At 56.6% G+C, this 20,825-nt stretch overlaps 6 protein-coding genes across 6 annotated transcripts; 3 read left to right on the top strand and 3 right to left on the bottom strand.

Moving 5' to 3' along the window:
* Window positions 1-229: 229 nt before the first annotated feature.
* CCM_05130 (DEAD/DEAH box helicase) lies at window positions 230-2,653 on the bottom strand (the record flags this gene model as incomplete). Its single annotated transcript, XM_006670276.1, has 1 exon — window positions 230-2,653. The coding sequence occupies one exon, from the start codon at window positions 2,651-2,653 to the stop codon at window positions 230-232; it is 2,424 nt and encodes an 807-aa protein (XP_006670339.1).
* A 384-nt stretch (window positions 2,654-3,037) lies between these two features.
* Window positions 3,038-4,581, top strand: CCM_05129 (phosphatidylinositol N-acetylglucosaminyltransferase GPI3 subunit; the record flags this gene model as incomplete). Its single annotated transcript, XM_006670275.1, has 2 exons — window positions 3,038-3,519; window positions 3,576-4,581. The coding sequence occupies 2 exons, from the start codon at window positions 3,038-3,040 to the stop codon at window positions 4,579-4,581; spliced, it is 1,488 nt and encodes a 495-aa protein (XP_006670338.1).
* Window positions 4,582-4,945: 364 nt separating this feature from the next.
* On the bottom strand, window positions 4,946-7,540 carry CCM_05128 (Bromodomain; the record flags this gene model as incomplete). Its single annotated transcript, XM_006670274.1, has 2 exons — window positions 4,946-7,156; window positions 7,223-7,540. The coding sequence occupies 2 exons, from the start codon at window positions 7,538-7,540 to the stop codon at window positions 4,946-4,948; spliced, it is 2,529 nt and encodes an 842-aa protein (XP_006670337.1).
* A 2,127-nt stretch (window positions 7,541-9,667) lies between these two features.
* On the bottom strand, window positions 9,668-12,146 carry CCM_05127 (Rgp1; the record flags this gene model as incomplete). Its single annotated transcript, XM_006670273.1, has 2 exons — window positions 9,668-11,526; window positions 11,582-12,146. The coding sequence occupies 2 exons, from the start codon at window positions 12,144-12,146 to the stop codon at window positions 9,668-9,670; spliced, it is 2,424 nt and encodes an 807-aa protein (XP_006670336.1).
* Window positions 12,147-14,460: 2,314 nt separating this feature from the next.
* CCM_05126 (aldehyde dehydrogenase) lies at window positions 14,461-17,054 on the top strand (the record flags this gene model as incomplete). The annotated part of the gene is made up of 5 exons (XM_006670272.1): window positions 14,461-14,597; window positions 14,861-14,870; window positions 15,331-15,401; window positions 15,566-15,965; window positions 16,023-17,054. The coding sequence occupies 5 exons, from the start codon at window positions 14,461-14,463 to the stop codon at window positions 17,052-17,054; spliced, it is 1,650 nt and encodes a 549-aa protein (XP_006670335.1).
* Window positions 17,055-18,061: 1,007 nt separating this feature from the next.
* On the top strand, window positions 18,062-19,787 carry CCM_05125 (cell wall glucanase, putative; the record flags this gene model as incomplete). Its single annotated transcript, XM_006670271.1, has 2 exons — window positions 18,062-18,867; window positions 18,923-19,787. The coding sequence occupies 2 exons, from the start codon at window positions 18,062-18,064 to the stop codon at window positions 19,785-19,787; spliced, it is 1,671 nt and encodes a 556-aa protein (XP_006670334.1).
* Between the last annotated feature and the right edge of the window lie 1,038 nt (window positions 19,788-20,825).

Here is a 20,825-nt window from a genome sequence, read left to right as displayed (position 1 = left end):
AGGCGTTTGTTGTTTTTGGTCATGTTGTCATTTCCGTTTTGAATCGGGGGCTCATTTACCCTCTACTAATAAATTACTCAAAATGCTGCTTGCTTTTTTGCTATTTGCAGTTGTTCCCCCCCCCCGTTTTCACACGTATGTACAAGCCTGCAAGTGATGATCTGCAAGTGATGATCTTTTGAAATACAAATGCTACGCCCGATGCAGCCACCAGCCACCGCCCCCCCGTCTACCTCCGCCGCCGCTCATGCGCTTCCTTGCCCAGCTTCGCCAGCGCCGTCTCATACGCCGCGACGCGCTCCTCGGGCATCTCCTCGATGCGGGCGCGCTCCACGGCGCGCGCGCGGCGCACGCCGCTGCCCTTTGCAATCTTGCCCCAGAACCAGCCGCTCTCGGCGTCGGCGACGAGCGTCCAGGCGCGGCCGGCACGACCGGCGCGCGCGGTGCGGCCCACGCGGTGCACGTAGCCGGCCAGGCTCGGCGGCAGGTCGTAGTTGACGACGTGCGCGAGGCCGGGGATGTCGATGCCGCGCGCGACGAGGTCCGAGGCGACGACGAGGCGCAGCGGGGACGCGGGGTCGGCCAGGGCGCGCAGCGTCCGTCGGCGCTGCGCGGTCGCGGTCGTGGACGTGAGGGTGCCGATGTGCGTGCCGAGCGAGCCGTCGAGGAGAACGAGGAGCCGGGAGAGACGGAGCGCCGACTCGTTGGACTTGGTGAAGATGAGGGCCGTGGGGAGCGGCGTCGAGGGCGCGGGAGGGGTGGTGTCGGAGTCGGAGTCGGAGCTGGTGTCGGAGTCGGAATCAGAGCTTGTGTCAGAGTCTGAATCCGATTCCGAGTCGGAGCTACTGTCGGACGAGGAATCGGAGCTTGAGCTGGACGTGTCCGAGCTCGAGTCGGAATCGTCGGACGCGGCTTCGACATCCACTGCCGCCGGCGCTGCTGCAGCTGGAGTTGTGGGATCCTGCGCCGTCATTAGGCCGCCGCGCAGGAGCTCCAGCAGGTACAGCGGCTTGAGGTTGTCGTCGTGCACGCGGGTGGCGAACTCGCGGAGGCCCTCTGGCAGTGTGTGCTCCGAGACCTGCGCCTCGGCGGCCGCAGCATCGTCGGCGTCGAGCACGACGAGCCGCGGCCGGCGCAGCGCGAGCGGGCCCAGCAGGCTGAGGTCGCGCGTCAGCGTCGCCGACAGCACCACCTTGCGCACCCCGCTGTAGGGCATGCCGGGAAAGTCGCGCGCGCCGTACAGGGCCGACGGCGCGCGGAACCGCGCGCTGACCGTGTCCAGCCAGCCCTGGAAGCTCTGCGCGAGCAGCTTGTCGGCCTCGTCGACGACGAGCCACCGCACGTAGTCGAGCGCGAAACCGGGCGTCTGCTCCAGGTGCTCCACGAGCCGGCCGGGCGTGCAGAGGAGCACGTCGACGGTCGAAGTAAAGTCAATCACTTCGCCGTGCCACGGGCCCAGACGCGCATCCCTGTCCTCGTCGTCGACATCGACGTCGGCCGACGCGGGGAGGCCCTTGGCTTGGAGGTTTTGGTGTAGTATCGTTTCGTAGGCGTCCGGGTCGTACCTCGACTCGCGCTCAATCAGCGTCTCCTGCTCCGTCTTGAGCTGCTGGCTACCGACGGAGACGCCTATGCGCACGCGCTTCCGGTCGCCTCCCTCGTAGGCCTTGGAGCAGAGCTCAAATACGTCCTGCGCTTGGCGCACCAGTTCGCGCGTCGGCAGCACCACCAGCGCGCGCAGCCTCGTCACCACACCCTGGCTGATGTCGCTGACAATTGGCAGAGCGTACGCCAGCGTTTTGCCAGACCCGGTCGCGGCCGATATTAAAAGATCGCCGGGCAGGCCGTTGTTGTTGGGTAGCAAGAGGGGAATCGCAGCCGTCTGGACGGCGAATGCCTCGGTGTAGCCCTTGGATTGCAGGACCTCGGCCGTCTTGGCGGGAATGCCCACGTCGGCAAAGCTGGCGCGTGTCGATTGCGAAACGCGGATGGGAGCGGAGAGCCAGGGAGGCAGGGTATCATATGTAGGTTTGGTGTCCGTCTCCTCCGGCTGCTCGGGCTGGGGTAGCGGCTGCAGGCTGTGCTGTTCGACTTCTTCTTCAGACTCCTCGGCCGTCTGGTTCGCCGCAACTTCGCTCGCCATCTTCAACGACTTGGCCATTTGTTTGAGAACAGACTTGTGTCTTCCATTTTGGTCGTCGTCGTTGCCCTCCTCGGCAGCTGGCTCTTCGGTTCGCTTCTTCTTCTCGCGCTTGGTTTTATTTTTTACGGGACTTGCGGTTGTTTCGGTACCAGCAATGACCACATCACCATCAGCGTCGACTGTTTCACTTTTTCGTGTATCTTGTTCCTCATTGTTGTCCGATCGCTTCTTCTTCCTGTCCTTCCTGTCCTTCCTGTCCTTCTTGTCCGTTTTCGTCTTCGCAGGTTTGGCCTCTTGGTCCGGTTCTCGATCCGCCGTTTTCGATTTCTTCGACTTTTTCTCTGTATATTCGCTTACTGCGTCCGCGTCCGCGTCCACCCTCTTCCGTTTCGACTTTTTCGACTTTGAATCGTCTTCTGCAGATTCTACTGCTGGCGCATTCGTTTGATCCGGCACAGGGCGGGCAATAGAAGTCTTTCCGCCTGCCGAAGGCACATATCTCGCATACATCGTGTCGCAAGTCCCAATGGGTAGTATTTGCGCCGTAATGCGACGTGGAGAGCTGTCTTGCTGCTCGGCTTTTTTTTTTTTAAATCTTGTCCCGCCAAAAGCTTCCCAAAAATTTGGGCGCCACAGCTTATCGTGATTGTGCTGGCTTTCACCGCCCAGCTTATCGACTCACTAGCCACAAGTAGGCGCAGGCGTTCCCGCTCGGCAAGCTAATTCGTCACAAGGCGCTTTGCTAGGGGACGCGGCTGCTGGCGGCCCGCGACAAGCTCCCTGTCTGTAACACATCTCAACACCTCATCTCATTTATGAAATGAGTCGTGCTAGTCGTCAAGGTGAAAATAACAGGACACGAGAGGAAGCCTCCTCTTCATGCAGCCGCCCAAGATGGGTCGTCGCAGATATAATATCGCCATGGTTAGCGACTTCTTCTTCCCCCAGCCAGGAGGAGTAGAGGCGCACATCTACCAAGTCTCGAGCAAGCTCATCGATCGCGGGCACAAGGTTGTCATCATCACACATGCCTATGGCAACCGTACAGGCGTTCGCTACCTTACCAACGGCCTCAAGGTGTACTACGTGCCCTTCTTCATCATCTACCGCGAGGCCACCTTTCCCACCGTCTTCTCCTTCTTCCCCATCTTCCGCAATATTTGCATCCGCGAGCGCATCGAGATTGTCCACGGCCACGGCAGTCTGAGCAGCATGTGCAACGAGGCCATTCTCCATGCCCGCACCATGGGGCTGCGCACGGTCTTTACCGACCACTCCCTGTTTGGCTTTGCCGATGCCGCGAGCATTCTCACCAACAAGCTTCTCAAGTTCTTCCTGAGTGACGTCGACCACAGCATATGCGTCAGCCACACATGGTACGGGTTTTTTTGCTACAACACATCTTCCATACCCGACGCTAACTAGTGCGCAGCAAGGAAAATACAGTCTTGAGAGCCTCGTTGGATCCTCTCATGGTCTCTGTCATCCCCAATGCCGTCGTCGCCGAAAACTTTCGCCCGCGCGACTACCCCGTCCACGGCGGCGGCGGCGATGCCAGCCACGCCTTTGGCCCCGAGCGCAGCCCGACGCGCATCGGGCCTAACGACATGATTACCATTGTCGTCATCTCGCGGCTCTTCTACAACAAGGGCACGGACCTGCTCACGGCCGCGATCCCGCGCATCCTGGAGAACCACCCCAACACGCGCTTCATCATTGCCGGGTCGGGCCCCAAGGCTATTGACCTCGAGCAGATGATTGAGAACAATGTGCTGCAGGACCGCGTCGAGATGCTCGGCCCCGTCCGCCACGAGGAGGTGCGCGACGTCATGGTCCGCGGCCACATTTACCTGCACCCCTCCCTCACCGAGGCGTTTGGCACCGTCATTGTCGAGGCCGCCAGCTGCGGCCTCTACGTCGTCTGCACCCAGGTCGGCGGCATCCCCGAGGTGCTGCCCTCGCACATGACGACGTTTGCCAAGCCCGAGGAGGACGACCTCGTCCTGGCCACGGGCAAGGCCATCACCGCCGTCCGCGCCGGCAAGGTCCGCACCGAACGCTTCCACGACGAAGTCAAGAAGATGTACTCGTGGGACAATGTCGCCCAGCGCACCGAGCGCGTCTACGACGGCATCACCGGCACCATCTCCGAGGAGGAGTTTTACGGCTTCGACACGGCCGGCTACAACGGCTCCCGCGTCCGCAACTTTGCCCTCATCGACCGCCTCAAGCGCTACTATGGCTGCGGCATCTGGGCCGGCAAGCTATTTTGCCTCTGCGCCGTCATCGACTATCTCTTCTTCCTCGTGCTCGAGGTCTTCCTGCCGCGTGAGAACATTGACATTTGCCCTGACTGGCCCCGCAAACTCGCCAAGGACCGTCAGGTCAAGTCGAGGAATCAGTCCACCTCGTCGCAAGGTGGTGCGAGGCTTAGCTGACACATTCACCCGACTACAGCTTCGCACCTGCCAGAGTCTTCTTGTGTATTATTATGGGAGTCCGGGGGACAACATGGCGTTTACGGCCTGATTCTTCACATGCATAGTATACCAGCAGAGGTAGTATAGTACCTAAAATATACATGCCATCGGCATTGTATTAATTATACATTTTTGTGTGTCAACACGGCTACCAACGTTCCTACGCTGTACTTGGCTTGGAGTGGTGTTAGAAGATTCAAAAAAAAAAAAGATTCGCTATACACGGTGAAAAAAAGTCATCTCATCCTCTGCCGCGAACGTTCCATCGCCGAAGACGGGGGATCCTTACCCGTCGTGCTTCTCGCGTCAGCGCGGGCTGCCTCTAGCCTCTCGCGGAAACGCGTCGTCGCTTGGACGCCGATGTTCCGTCTCCGTCTCCCTCCTCCTCCTCCTCCTCCTCCTCCTCCTCCACCGTATCGTCAGCCGTTGCTGCCGCTGCGGCCGACGCCGAGCCCGTTTCCGTCGTGGCCAGGGCAGCAGCAGCAGGGACGGTGGTGGTGGAAGCGGTGGCGGGCGCCGGTGGCTCGCGGTCTTTTTCGGCGCTGCGCAAGTCGCTAAGAAGTTTCTCGACCTCGACAAACATGCCGCGCGTGTTGCGCACCACGCCGTCCTCGTCAACGCTATAGCCGATGATTTCCTCCTCTTCGTCCCGCAGGCGGTTCATGAAAGCCTGGCCGGGGCCGCGGTCGGGGTCAGGGTTATACATGATGGCGTTGCAGAACATGTGGACCAACTCCCGCTCGAGATGCGCGCTATTGATGATGGATTGAGGCGGTGTCAGGTCTTCGGACACGGGCAGCCAGACGCTGGGGCCGCTAGGGTCACCACCAGGAAGGTTCGACGCAGCGGTAGAGGCAGCCTTATTGCCGTGCTTGATTGCTGCGCGGATTTTCGTGATGTCCTGGGGCTGGAGCACGATCTGGTTGTAGCCGGGCGCATCGCGCTCGCGGATGCCCGTGGCGAACATGTTTGCATCCCGGTGGCTGGAGATTTGGTCGAGTGCCGACGACGAGACCTTTGTGAAACCTCGCGTCCATAGCACATGTGTTGGCGGCGCAGGAGGTTCCTGCGGAGTATCTTGTCGCTTTCGCTTGTACGCGTGCGACGAAACACTGCCAGGGGTTGTCATGTGCTTACCATGAACACTTTCGTCGGCGGTGGTATCCCCAGTTTCCTCCTGCAAGCGCGGCGTGGAAACTTCTTTCTTGACCTTGGGACGGTAGTCTGTGGATGGCTCGTCCGCCTGGGAGACAACCGACTGGCTGCGCCTTGTGCCCGCTGCTGAAGGCGTGGAGCTGATGGCACGACCACGTTGACTAGTGCGGGATGAGCGGTTGCGGCTAGCAGGCTCCAGCTTCTTCGGTGTATCCTTCACAGACACAGACCTTGACGACCCGCGTGCAATTGAGTTCGCTCGCTGAGGAGGGCTAACAGGCTCAAATGCCGGACTCTCTGGTTCTTCCATGATCGGCCGTGGCGTTGACGGTGTGGAGTGTGATGCCCATTTAGTGCCAAATCCTCTGGTCAATGACAAAGAGCTGACTTGTACAGGTGTCTGAGGCTGTGACGGAGCCGCAGATCGTTTCCCTTGCGGTGTGCCGATTGCTTGGCGGATCATGTGCTCAGGAATCGCTGGCTTTGGGGGGCCGTATGGCGATCCATCCAGCCGCGCAGGCGAGTTTGTTCTGGAAAGAGGTTGCAGTTGCCCGGAAGCTGGCTGCGTGGGAGCCAATTTAGACGGCATATTTTGGTGTACTGGTGTTGGATGAGGTGATGCGGACGCCAGAGGTCGAAGATTTTGAGGGTGCGGCTGTATAGGACGGCCAGGGATATGGTTTGGGTTTGCTGCAATCGGACGGTGCTGAGGATGTTGCGGAGGTGCAGCTTGCAGAGGGGCAGCTTGCGGTGGTGCAGCGTGCGGCGGTACAGCTTGCAGAGGTGGTTGTTGAGCAGGACTGAGGCTAGGAGGATTGGGTATGGGACGTTGTTGGGCTGTGACTTGCGCTTGGTGTATTTGAGCTTGAGCGGCGGGGTTTTGAGGTGTACCATGGTGCGGGATGCCTATTGGCGCTCCTGTATATGGCTTGAAGCCTGTAGGGACAGCACCAGGCCTCCCAGGTTGTATTGTCTGGCCGGGTCGCGCTGGTTGTAAAGAAGGTTGTTGCGGTTGCGGTGGCGGACCACCAGGTGCCTGGATGCCACTCGCTGGTTTTGGTGATGGTGATGGTCGGGCCGGCGGCGTTCCAGCTTGCAAGTGCGCATACCCGGCTACTATCGGTAGAGGTGCGCCGGCTCCCGGAGCTTTTGGTGTCGGAACCACGGCGCCCCTCTTGATCCCAGGTACGACGCCCGGTGTTGGTCCTGGCGATGGACTGGGGCTGTTGGATCCCAATGAAGTATTCTTGTTGTCGCGCGGCGCGAGAGCTGTCGCGCCACTTTGGGATGCTGACCTGGCCAGGCGTTCCTTTTCGCTCTTCTCCAAGAGCTGTATCTCCTTTTGTACTGTGGCGAACTTGCGCTCATCTTCTCTAATCTGTCGCACAACGTAGTCACGGTAACGAGCATACAGGCGCTCAACCAAGGCCGGTACTTTGCTCACATGCTGGTAAGCCTCTTTCAGCGTCGGTATGGACGGGGCCGTAATCTTGCGCCTCTTGGAGGGCGATGCTCCCGCCTGCGCCGCTTCGGCGCGCTCAGCGTCGCTCTTGAGCTCTTCGCGCAACAGCAGCAAGAACAGCTGCTGGAGCGCGCTGGGGCTCAGCCGCGCCGCGTCATACGTCTCCCCGCCCTTGATCAGCGCATTATTTGTGAGCGTCTCGGATATGTGCGTAAACGCGGCGGCGTCGATGCCAATGTTGAGGAGAGACTGGAAGAGGAAGAGCGACTCGAGAGGCGTGTACGTCGTCGGGTTACTCATGCCGGGCTTGGGCCCGCCTCGCCAATGCTCGAGGGGGCCGTTGCGCTGTGCGAGGAGTTGTAGGGGCGCCACGGTCGATGACGAGGAGGGCGCGCCGGAGCTGGATGTTAAATGCTGTCCGAGGTGGCTCGGGACGCCAAAGCGGGATCGAGCGGCTGCTCGGCGTCGGCCGCGTCAGAGAGGTCGAAACGCGTTCGAAAAGGCGCGGCCACAGGCAGGTATCGGGGTCTAGATGAATTTCATTGGAATTTCGATGGAATTGCGCGTCGTTTTGCGGCAAAACGTTGTCGGCTTCTGGCGTCGTTGATTTTTCACGAATGCCGACGACTGTCTAGATATCACGTGACCATGAATAAAAGAGTTCGCGGCAGAGCTAAAGTTATAGGGGAAGAAGCGCTGTCGGTCCACTGTATCTATAAGAACATGTCCACTTCGCCGCCATTGGAGGCGCTACCTCGATATCAGATCGTCAGTGGCGGGGACCTAGTAATATCTGGCATTTATTATTTTGGAGCACATGTACATATAATGATCTTGTAGTTCTCGGGGAGATGATTCATTCTCGATTTGGTATATCAATTTGTCAAAATATATGCATGAAAGCTGGTGCATAAGAAACCTCAAAGAAATAACGCCGCACTATGCTCGCTGACTTGAAGGGGGGGGGAAGGGTTGTACACGAAGAAATCACTCCACGACCCGTCTTATTCGATCGAGAAGCAGAACGGTGCCATTGACTTCCAAAGTGCGATTGAGCCACTGCAGTTTGTCGGGTGGATAGTATTCATCGGCGTCGGTGCGCGCGACCCAGAACCAGATGAGGGTCCAGCAGAGGCCCCTGACGATGCGCGGCCCGTCCCACGGCAGGCGCACAAAGAAGGCACCGACGATGCCGGGCACCCGCAGCAGAAAGGCCCCCTTGTCGCGCCAGGTGCCCTCGTCCTCGCCGCCACCGCCGCGGCCGCCGCTGAGGATGGTGAGCGCGGTGACGGCGCACGACCCGACGAGCGTGCCGAGCTGGACGAGCGTGACGGTGCGGGAAATGTCCGGGTCAAACACGACGACCCAGATGGTGCCGCTCACAAACGTCGAGAGCATAATGGCCATACTCACGTCGACCTGCACCTGCGAGGTAAAGTCAAAGTTGAGCATGGCCACGCCGGGCAGCATCAGCAGCAGCCACAGGCCGAGCTTCCAGAGGAAGCGCCGCAGGCGCCCGGCGCGGACCACGACGTCGAGGAAGAGGTACAGGAGGAGGAGCGCCTCGACGGCGACGCTCACGAGGGCGAGGCTCGTCGACATGCTGGGTGGCGGCGGCGGCGGCGGTGGCGGCGATGCGGCTGCTCCTCGATGTGCGGGCCTAAGCAAGACGATCGGACGAAGCGCATGGAGCGCAGAGTGCGTGTTGTTTGAGTGAAGGAGGCATTAACAAGCAAAAGCTTGGGAGCGAGTGAGACAATGCTCGAGTGGTGTCTGTGTCGACTGTCAAGTGGTGAGGTCAATGCAAGTTACGCTTGTGGAGAGAGCCTGCTCGGCAGCGAAATGGGCCGGAGCGCCAAAGTACCAGGGTGGTGCCGCATGTACTTACCAAGCAAGCATACGGGTGACAAGAAAAAAGACCGGACACATAAGGTAAGATCTACACTCTATAAAAAAAGGTTTACTAGGAACAAAGGAAATTAGAACAAATATAAGCTAAGAGGCATGAGAAATATCAAGAAAATTAGAAAGCTAAAGACGTTAATAAATAGTAAGAAAATAGTGAGAATGACGAAGATCGTAGTATTCCTAATGAAGTATTAACCGGCGGCTAATTTTGTCTCCCTGGTGACAAGGTACACTCGACAAAGCGACACCACGTCTTTGACTATTCACTCGACATCAGTGGGGCAGAATTTGGCATACCGCATATAATGGTAGCAGAGTATACGAGACCCCAAAGTCCAAGAAATATCAAGGGTAATTTCATGCTCTATTTCATGCTCCTGCTAGACTCTATCAGTTCAAGCAGTACCCAGTGTCGCTAAAATGAGTAGCTAATCAAACTCCATTCAACCATATCAAACGTTTTTATATCCAATGGCCTCTGAAAGGGAGTAGACGAGGCAAAATACACGCCCATGCACATCATACAGACAGTCCTCCCTCCAACGACTCGTCGCGCTCTAATCTTTCCAACCCCGTGCCTACAGCACCATACACCTTGAGCGGGACGGACACGTCAAAACTCTCGCAAGCCAGGTTTTCCACGGCCACGAGGACAAGGCCGCCCTTGTCATCTTGCGACAGCTGCTCCAGTAAAGTCGAGCCAACTGCGGCTGGCGGCGTTGCCGCGTTCTCCTCGCCGCTCTTCGCAGGCACGACAAACTCGACGCGAATTTTCCATTCGAAACTGACGCCGCTGGTGACAAATTCGGGCGTGGCGGATATGGGTATCGTGGGGGTAAAAACAATGCGGCGCGAGTACATGGTAGTCTCTGAGGATCCCTCGTAGACTTTGCGCGTCACTCGCTGGATGCTCGAATCGGAGCGCACGGCCAGCGAGGGGTCAATCTTCTCCGACGTCTCCAGCGTGGCGTGCACAGCGTAGCAGGGCACCTCGGCCTCTGTAAAGTCAATGACCATGGTTACGACTTCACCAAGCCGGTATGCGGGACGAGGCAACATGACTGCACCGACTTTCTTGCCATTTCGCGCAATTTCAAATCGGTTCTGGCTCTGGCCTTCGTTGGCCAGGTTGCTCCTCATAATAGCAAGATGAATCGCTTCTTTTGTCGAGGCAACCTCATCAAAGACTGACGGACGTCGTGAATCGAGACCGTCTGTCGGCGATAGCAAAGTATTCGACTTGTCGTCTGTTTGCTGAGCAACAAGCTCATCAACGTATGCCAGGAAATCGTTCATGTTCCCTTTACTTTCCACGTGGATGCGGCCTTTGCTGACATGTTTGCGCTTTCCGACGGCTTTCACCAGCGCTTCGTCTTTCAACAGTATATACGGACTCATTAAATCGTGGCCAAGGATTTCGCCATAGCTGTTAACGCTGCCAAGTACCCTAAAGGGAATCTCGACAGAACGAACCTGCTGTTGTCGGGCGCCGCCAGCTCGTTGTGTTCCAATGACTAGACTGTACGAGATTTTCAGAGCCTTTCCTTTGTGCGTTGGTGGCAGACCTCGGGGCAGGCGAAGGGTGTATTCAAAGGAGCGGCTCTCGCCAGGCAAAAGCTGCATGTCGACGAACAATATTGACTGAGGAGTACTCAGCAGGGGAATTGCTTTGGAGTTTGCCGCGCCTCGCATCTCCTTCATTGTGCTCAGTTCGTTGCCGCCTAAAAAATCGCCGAGCGAGCTGCTGATGGCTCCCCAGCCAAAGCTTCGCAGGAGACCGCTGTCTCTCCTGTTTTGATCTAGTCCGACGACACCACCGCCGCGCCCGCCAACAACGCCCTTTTTCTTGACTTCGTCAAACTGGCCGAGGCTGATTAGGGAGCCATCTAGCAGAAAAGAGCCTTGTACCTGGGCGTAGCCCATCATTATGGACTCTGGCATCTTGTTTTGTGAAGGCGGCAAGCCCGAGGTCCTTCGCAGGTGCAGTGGCCGCGCAGTGTCTCTGGCAGCAGGATATTCAGAGGCAAGTGTTTCGGAAGAATGGTTGCTCATGGCATAGAACTCGCCGCTGCTTCGTGGTGTTCCACTGGCCATGCTGTTGCTCGACAGGATACGAGCGGCGGGTGTGAGAGGCTTGTCAGACTCTTTTGGTCGCAGGGCCAGGTCGTGTCTTTCAGCGGCAGCGGCCTCTTCTTGGGGATCCTCAGCTGGCGGTCCAGCTGGGAAGTGAAAGTCGGGCATTAGGTTCGGAGAGGTTCTGGGTGATCGTCGACGTCCAATGCCGGGCGTCGACGGCGCGGTGGAGGAGCGGTTCTGCTGGCCGTATCTATCGGGGGGGGATGATGCGGTATATAGGGGGGATGTCATATTTCGGTGTGCTGAATGGTCATTTCATTAGTAGGTGTCAGAAGGGCCAGCGTAATAAGAGCTCACAATGTTGTAGTCTATTCGTTGTGTTGTCTTTGGACATGATTTGAAGGCTCGAGGCACGATTGTGCCCTCGATGTAGCATGGCAGGCCGACCTGACGTTTCGTTTCGTTGGTGGTGGTCATCGACAGTGCCAGCCGAGCCAATTGAGACTATAGATACGGATCGTTTATGGGAGTGTCCTGGTCGAGAATCGGAGGAGCCGCCGCCAGGCCATTGCACCACAGCCGATCGAGAACTTGGCGCAGTTGACGGTATGCTCAGGGATAGTGCTGATCTTCTGTGCCCTCGTCCGTTGCTAGCAGGAGGCGGCGACGCGATGGAATGGCTGCCTTTGCTGCCGCGGTTGCCTCCGAGAGGTGACGCCAGACTCGAGAGCAGCCGCTGACGGTCCGAATTGTTTCGTCTCGGCTGGGAGGCCTGGTTAGGCTCCCCTCCCCTTGCATTGTCGGGTTCTCGAGCAACATTCTTGAACGTAATGGTGCACTTGATGTCCTCGCCAGCAAAGACAGTTTGGTCTCGCCAGTGGACGAAGACACGAATGCTGCTGCTGTGATCGTCGGGAGCCATGGTTGGCAACCGGCGTCGAGGGTGTTTGGGAGATGAGGGAGGTTGTTGGTTGCCCTACGGAGAGGGTCCGGTAATCAAAGACGCGGTGATGAGGATGTTCGATGCGGCATCTCTAAGGCGCTGATTCGCTGCGCAGACCGGCCGTGGCAATCTGGGGTTGGATGTAACTAGCGCAACCGAAGCTCCAAGGAGACAGACGGCTGACGTAGGTACCTAGCTGGCCTGTTGTCTGGCGGAGCAGCCCCCACTACCATACATAGAAGGTAGTAGGTAGGTACAGAGGTAGGCAGGTATTGCGGTACTAAGCCAAGAAATAAATGGCTATATAACAGAATCGAAGTGCTAATACGAGTGTGAATCGGGTCTATCTCGCTTGAATATTCCTGGGGCTTTCGTGGGATTTTTTTCAATAATTTTCTAGTCACTGATTTATTATCGTTCGTGGGGATCGATACAAGCAGGATACTATTATCAGTGGGCTTGCGTCGGCTCACACAGCAAAATGACTGACGCGACAAGTTACAGCTTGGGCAGTGGAATAGTGTGACACTACATGTGCATGTTGCGTTGCATGAGGTAATAAATAGTATTGATATGGTAGGTAGACCAGGCGGGGTGAGGCAAGAGGAAAAGCAAGGCATCGGAGCGCTGGCGATCGAGGCAAGGGTTGATCTAATACCAGGGCGGTTTCGGGGGTAATTTATGGTTCGCACGAGTAGCCATCTAATATCAGTTACCATGATTTCCGCCAAGGTTATCGGATAGCTTAATGATGGGATGCAGGGTGCCAATGTCGTGTGCGAAGTGGGCTCGTTCCAGTGAGGTGAACTGGATGCATAGGAATCGAAGGAGTGAATACAATAGTGAGCACTTGCGTAGAGGATCAATGCAGGTTCTATGCGCATGTGATAGCTGAAAGATGACAGTCGGAGACATTCATTCCGTTACGACCTGGGATACAGTTTGGCAGTCAGTCGGTGCCCACGTTTGTACCGGGTAGTCGATCGCGGTAAGCGGGGGTGGTAGCTATGATCGTCAAGTGAAGACTCATTAGCAAGCCCCGGAGAAAGAAAAAAGCCAGAATATTGGCAGGTTGACAAGTAACACGACGGGAGTCTATAAAACAGAGGATCGGGGTGGTGTCTCGGCTTCCGTCGGAAGCTGCCAGCGAGCGGCTTCACATGCACGGTAGTCTCGCTTCCATGATGAGGCGATAGGGGTGTCCCTAACTACAAAGCCAAGGAAATACCAGTATAGCGGCGCGTGGCTCTAAAGTCCGATGGCGCGGCGTGGTGGGTATCAATGTCGACGGCGTTAAGGAACCAATACATTTGAAACGAGTACAAATCCGTATATAAGGAGGAAATCTCTAACCGAACGGCGGGAGAGACATTCGGCAATTGTAGATGCCGGTTGGAAGATATAAGAATTGAGCCCCGTGATTCGGCGCTGCATGACAAGGATGGCTGTTGTAGATCGGACCGGAGGATGAAAGCTCGAGCCGGTGGTGCAGATGGACAAACGGGCCAGAGGCGGCAAGTTTATAGTTGAGTTGGCTAGCGGCGTTTGCAGATGGCGAATAAGTCACTATGGCGAAGCCTGTTGGCCTTTTCCTTTTCCCCGCCATTAAGCCATCAAGACAGTACTGGTGCCGGGCTGCCCGTTCAGCGTGGCCATCTCACCCCAAGAACCGACGAAATGGAATAGCTATGGACGCGCCCCTGCCGCGCTAATGGCTTTCTGTGTTGGCTCGTTCGGAAACATGGATTGTTGGGCCGCTTTAAAAATACAAAGGGCGTGTGTTCCGTCAGCCCGGATGGCCTTTCTATGGGGGGCAACAACTTAAAAAGCCAGCAGCGGGGTAACATATATATTTTGTGAGGGTGTGCGGCAGCCTGGGGTACAAGAAAAGTCGGGGCTAGTGCACGTACTAAATACTAAAAGACTTGCGCCACCGGTCTGTCGGAGTAGAGCGGACGAGAGCTATGTAGAACGGAGTAAGAAGCTTATCCCGGATCTCTTGGGGAGTGGCCGTCTGCGTGGTGGTCATGGCATATCGAAACAGACCTGCGGGGAGATGAAGAAGGGTGAGGAGTCGAAAGAAACCCCAACTACTAGTTACTTAGTTACTGATATAAAAAAGAGAGAGAGAGAGCGAGAGAGAGGGAAGAAAAAAAAAAAGCGGCTCCGAGGCAAGACATGCAGATCGCTAGCCAGCCACACGGCGGAGCTATCAAATCAACCGCCAAGGTTCCCTGAAGTTTGGGTGCCAATCCTGTTCTGGCTGCTGTTCGGCACGTACGTTCACACTGTGATGCGATGCGGGGGACCGGCGGCATCTCCATATACTATTTGTCAAACTGGCCTCCCTCCAGGCCTTGTGCTGTCAGCGTTTCCCCCCCCCAGCGCCGGTCCCGCAGGTCCGGGGCCGGAGCACAACCGGAAGGCGCAGTTTGGTGCCCTCTGAAAGCAAGGAAAGACAAACCAGGAAAAACAACGTAACAAACAAAGCGCGAAGAAGAACAAGTAGACATTCAGCTTGCTGCAAATCAAATCGCGTCTCAACCCCTTTCTTTTGTCTTTGCTCGCATACAGACGCACGCAACCCCCACTCCGTCAGGGCGCGCCGGTGTCACCTTTTCGGATAGCATCGCTTGAGCAACTGCGCGCCGTCCGTCCGTCCGCCCGCGCAGCGCCGCGCAGAAACATTGCAGAGGGCCTCACGTAATTCTCAGCAAATCGCCACACAAATGGACAATTCCTCTGGCTCTGCCACACAGGGGTCCATTATCTGCCCCCCCCTCCCCTCTTCTCGTTGCCTCGTCCCCATCTATGCAGGTTGTTACCTCCTCCCGTTCCCCGTTCCCCGCCATCCACAACACCCTTCTGGGCCGGACTTCGAGCTTCCCTCCCCCGCTGCCCGTCTTGGTTGTCCCAAGCTAACTCGGCGCGGCTGGCCACCCCTCTCCCCGCTTTATCGTCATTCTCTCTTCACCTCTGCGAATTGCAGACACACATATTTAACCTTCGTCTCACCCATTTTTTTCTTTCCATCTTGCCCGCTCTTCTTCCCTTTTCTCACATCCACCTGTACCGGTCTGAGATTCTCCGTTTCAGTCCATCTCTTTTATAACCAGATACCCCGTTGTGCTGTAGCCAAACACACACTTCAACACAAAACCAGTCCGCCATCATGACTCTGACCGCGAAGCTCTCCACGCCCGTCACTGGCACCTACGACCAGCCCATTGGCCTGTAAGTTTTGGTTGTAGTGGTGGTTCTTGTTCTGTGTGGTGTCCCCCCCTCCCCGCATGACCACCCGGTCCTCCGCTCACACTACGCACCCCCACCACACCCAGCGAGATTAATAACATTAATATCCTTGACTAACACGAATCTCTTCTCGCCCCTCTCTGCAGCTTCATCAACAACGAGTGGGTCGAGGGTGTCGACAAGCAAAAGTTTGAAGTCATCAACCCCTCCACCGAGGAGGTCATCACCTCTGTTTGCGAGGCCACCGAGAAGGATGTCGACCTCGCCGTCGCCGCCGCCCGCAAGGCCTTCAACACCACCTGGAAGGAGACCACTCCCCACGAGCGTGGCCGATACATGAACAAGCTCGCCGACATTGTCGAGAAGAACACCGACCTCCTCGCCGCCGTCGAGTCCCTCGACAACGGCAAGTCCATCACCATGGCCAAGGGTGACGTCGGTGCTGTCGTTGGCTGCATTCGCTACTACGCCGGTTGGGCCGACAAGATTGAAGGCAAGACCACCGACGTCGCCCCCGACATGTTCCATTACATTAGAAAGGAGCCCGTGCGTATAGTCTCAACCTCAAAAGAACAAGTCGAGAGATGCTAACTATCCATCTAGATTGGTGTCTGCGGTCAGATCATTCCCTGGAACTTCCCTCTTCTCATGCTTTCCTGGAAGATTGGCCCTGCCCTGGCTACTGGCAATACCATTGTCATGAAGACTGCTGAGCAGACTCCTCTCTCTGGCCTCGTCTTTGCCCAGTTCGTCAAGGAAGCCGGCTTTCCCCCCGGTGTCTTCAACCTGATCTCCGGCTTCGGCAAGACGGCCGGTGCTGCCCTCTCCAACCACATGGACGTTGACAAGATCGCCTTTACTGGTTCCACCCTCGTCGGCCGCACCATCCTCAAGGCCGCTGCTTCCTCCAACCTGAAGAAGGTCACCCTCGAACTCGGTGGCAAGTCCCCCAACATTGTCTTCAACGACGCCGATATCGAGTCCGCCATCTCCTGGGTCAACTTTGGAATCTACTTCAACCACGGCCAATGCTGCTGTGCCGGCTCCCGCATCTTTGTGCAGGAGGGCATCTACGACAAGTTCCTCGAGGCCTTCAAGAAGCGCGCCGCCGCCAACGCTGTCGGTGACCCCTTTGACGCCAAGACCTTCCAGGGCCCTCAGGTCAGCCAGCTCCAGTACGACCGCATCATGAGCTACATCAAGTCCGGCAAGGAGGAGGGTGCCACGGTCGAGATTGGCGGCGAGCGCCACGGCGACAAGGGCTACTTCATCAAGCCCACCATCTTCTCCAACGTCCGCTCCGACATGAAGATTATGCAGGAGGAAATCTTTGGCCCCGTCTGCTCCATCTCCAAGTTCTCCACCGAGGAGGAGGCCATCAAGCTCGGCAACGAGACCACCTACGGTCTCGCCGCCGCGGTCCACACCAAGGACCTCAACACCAGCATCCGCGTCAGCAACGCGCTCAAGGCCGGTACCGTCTGGGTCAACTGTTACAACATGATCAACTTCCAGGTGCCTTTTGGTGGCTTCAAGGAGTCTGGCATTGGTCGCGAACTCGGCGAGGCTGCTCTCGACAACTACCTCCAGACCAAGTCCGTGGCTGTCCGCCTCGGTGGCCCTCTGTTTGGTTAAATACTCCAGCTCCCGATGAAGAAAAAAAACCGAATAAGAAGACGACAACAAATGAATAATAATAAGCGAAATATGACGAACTGAAAAAAAACCACTGTAATTGCTTTTGACACGAGGTTAGCTTCTAGTAGAGGCGCATGATGAAATGTAACAAATTGATCATAGCTAATGAATGTTTGTAACCCAATGTCAGGCTGAATGAATCTCGTGTGTAATCATTCTTCCGGTTTCTGTTCCGGTGGGTAACTAAAGAGTCTACTACAATAGAAAAGGAGGCGGGAGATTCCATCGTTGATTCGAGATCTTATTCTGTGCAGCGTTTGTGATGCGTCAAGTACGTACCTGCGCCAGTGCCGGGTTGGAATCAGGAACAGGTGGATAGACCCGCTTAAATACAGCATCAAAGCCGTCTTACTGGCTAGCCTAGGCGCCACTCAACTTGGCAAGCCCCTGAGAAATTGCAGGTTTTGGGCTGCACGATGAAGATGTGCCCGCACCAGCAGTTCCTGATCCTGACCCCCTGAAATTGCGCAAAAAGCCTGCCATAGCGAAGGCACGCGTACTAGATGGAATCTGGTTAGAGACAGGATGCCAACCTGCTGACAACTGCAATCGAATCGCTCGCCACTTGTTTCACCCTCACTGTTCGAGGGAGCCTCCCACCCTTTGTCCTTCATTCCTCACACGTCGTGCCCCTCATCGCCGACTTTTTGCGTAGTTGCTGTTGTTCACTCCCTCCAACGGCCTCAACGACCTCCAGTTTACCATCCCTCCTTCAGAATAACCACCAACTCTATACGCTCTCTACCGTCTCTTCAGACCGACTACCTACCCATCCCTCCTCGCGCTTCTCTGCTGGACCAGAGGGCCGTGGCACGGACGTTGTCGTTTTCCTCGTCTCAATTTTTCCGATTGTATGCGGCACTGTTTCTGTGTACCGCTTTTTAAATAGCATCACGATACCCCCTTACAAATCTGCGCCTCCAATTGCGACGAGGTATCCCATCATGCAATTCTCCCGCCTCGCCGCCGCCGCCGTGCTGCTTGGCATCACCGCCGCACAGGTCCACACAGATTGCCAACCTCTGAACCGCACCGACTGCCCTGCCGACCCAGCGTTTGGCACGAGCCACCTGTTCAACTTCAACGCGACTCCCTCGTACGATCTATGGGAGACAACCGTCGGCAGCGTCGACTACAATGCCGACACCGGCGCCGGCTTCTCCGTCAAGAAGCAGGGCGACTCGCCCACCATTCGCTCTAAATTCTACATCTTCTGGGGCCGCTACGAAATCAGCCTCAAGGTTGCCCCCGGCACGGGTATCATCAGCTCCCTCATGCTGCTGAGCGACGACTTGGACGAGATCGACATTGAATTCATGGGCGCCAATGCCACCCAGGTCACCACCAATATCTTCTCCAAGGGTGACGAGGACGACCACTCTTTCGGAAAGGAGCACGTCATGGCTGGTGGCAACCAGGACGACTACCACACGTACATTGTCGACTGGACCAAGGACAGGCTGGAGTGGTCCATCGATGGCAACGTGATTCGCACACTCGCCTACAACGATGCCAAGAACGGCGACAAATTTCCCCAGACCCCTATGCGAATGAACATTGGTATCTGGGCTGGTGGTGATCCCTCGCTTCCCCCGGGCACTATCGAATGGGCCGGCGGCAAGACTGACTACGCCAAGGGTCCATACACCATGTTTGTTAAGAGCCTTAAGATTGAGGACTACACCAAGGGCGCCAAGGAGTATTCATATGGAGACAAGACTGGCAGCTATCAGAGCATTCAAATCAAGGAGTACGTTACCCAAGGTCGACGCGCCGTTTAAATATTCATACTAACCACATTGAAGAGGTAACTCGACGGCTTACAACACCATCAACAAGCCGCCTGCCTCAAGCCCTATAGATGGCTGGAAAAATCTGTCGCCTACCGCCAAGATTGGCATCTACTCAGCGATTGGAGCCGTCTCCGCTCTTGCTATCGGTACCCTCCTCTACTACTACATCAGACAGCGTCGACTCGGCGCTGCTGAGGCCCGGCTTGCGGATGAAAAGAGCGACGCCGAGCGTATGGAGCTTGAGCAGTTCCGCAAAAACGGCGTCAACCCCGACGGTTTCCGAGAGCATGGCCAAGAAATCGGAGAAAAGGGCGCATACTTGGCTCCAAACGACACCTCTGGCAACCCGTTTCAACATCCCGACGACTCCCGCCCCGGCTCCCGTAACCCCAGCGTCCCGAATCTGGCCCTGGCCGGCGCTGCGGGTGCCTTTGCTGGCGGCGCCATGGCCGCCGGCCACGCACCCAGCCACGCCGCACCCGGAACGCCGACGTCGCCTCGCAGCGGGTACAACTCGCCCGGCGCGGCGCATGCCGGCTTCGACTTTGGCGTCCCTCCCTCGCCCCGCCAGGTATCGCGCTCGCAGAGCGACATGATTCCGCCCCGGGCGCCGCAGACGCCCGTCGATCAAATGCGCTCGGCCACGGCCGACCCGTACCGCCTCGGCTCGCCAGGTCCCCCGCAGGCATACGGCTTGAACCGGATGCAGAGCCCCATGGGCCAGCCGGGCCAGAACGGCTTCAGCACAAGGCAGAGCCCCGGTCCCATGCAGCAGCAGTACGGCCAGTTGAGGTCGCAAAGTCCTGGTCCTGGTTATAGCGGTGGAAACTACCCGGCCTACCGCGGCCAGCCTGGTGGAGGCAGCCAGTGGAACTAGGTCCTCTTTGGACAATGATTGCTAATTTCACTCTGTCAAGACCTTGTAGCTTTGGGCCAAGCGTTGCATTTTTGTTTCTTTTGGCATGAAATCTAAATTGAAATTTTGTGTATTCAGGCCGTCATGAGCTCGGCCATTGCTGCTGCGTTGTTGCTATCATTCTCTGCTGTTTCCTTCATCCGCCCAGACAAGGGCCACGGTGATACCGTCTGTATATTTAATATCCTTTTTTTTTTCAATGCGCAATCGGGTTTCTTTCTTTTATGGCTCATGCCGCATTTATTGATTTGCGATATCCACTGTTCTGCATATTATCATGTGCTACTCGCACAACGACGAGGTTAGTCTGTTCAAATGCAGTTTGACTACCGTAACTAGGCTGACATTGCCGAGGCTCATCGACTCTTATACTCGTGGATGGACCAGCCTTTCCGCCACAGCCGTTCCTTCAAAGGACAACGAGGGTACGTACGATACAATTCCTCGCCATCCATTGTAATGTTTACATGGTTCCAGGACGCGCTGCTGCGGGCCGCGTCGTGGGGCCGCTCCGCACTTTGCTGTCATTGTGTGGGACGGATGTTCTTGGAACAGACAAAGTTCCGAGTGGCGCTGGCGAAGGCTGATTGCGCCGATGTTGTGGGTAGATGAGGATCACCGATTCAATTGTCCGTCTCTGGATGATGGGATGTTGTCTCATAGCAGTGCTATGTAACAGCTACGGCAGTTCTCAGCAGCTCCGTGTCTAAGAGAACGAGTAAGACATGGACAATACAGGGACGCTGCTCTGAGACAACAAATTGCCTTCGTCCTCGAAAAGGAAATTTCCCAGCCTTCAGCCCAGTTCCTAGTTTGCATGAGTGGGCTTCCCACGCACGGCATGGCCACTATATTGCGGAATAAAAATCCCGGGTTCCTGTTTTTATCTTGCCACGACAGCGTCGCATTGGAGATTGGTCATGAGCCCAATCGTGTTTCTTGTCCGCAACCCTCTTCCCCCAACATCGTGGCCGTCTGGAAATACTTATGATGGTCATT

The sequence above is a fragment of the Cordyceps militaris genome (genome assembly GCF_000225605.1).
Source record: "Cordyceps militaris CM01 unplaced genomic scaffold CCM_S00004, whole genome shotgun sequence".
Classification (NCBI taxonomy): Eukaryota; Fungi; Ascomycota; class Sordariomycetes; order Hypocreales; family Cordycipitaceae; genus Cordyceps; species Cordyceps militaris.
Note: the sequence above shows the minus strand (reverse complement) of the source record. Positions and strands in the feature narration are given on the sequence as shown.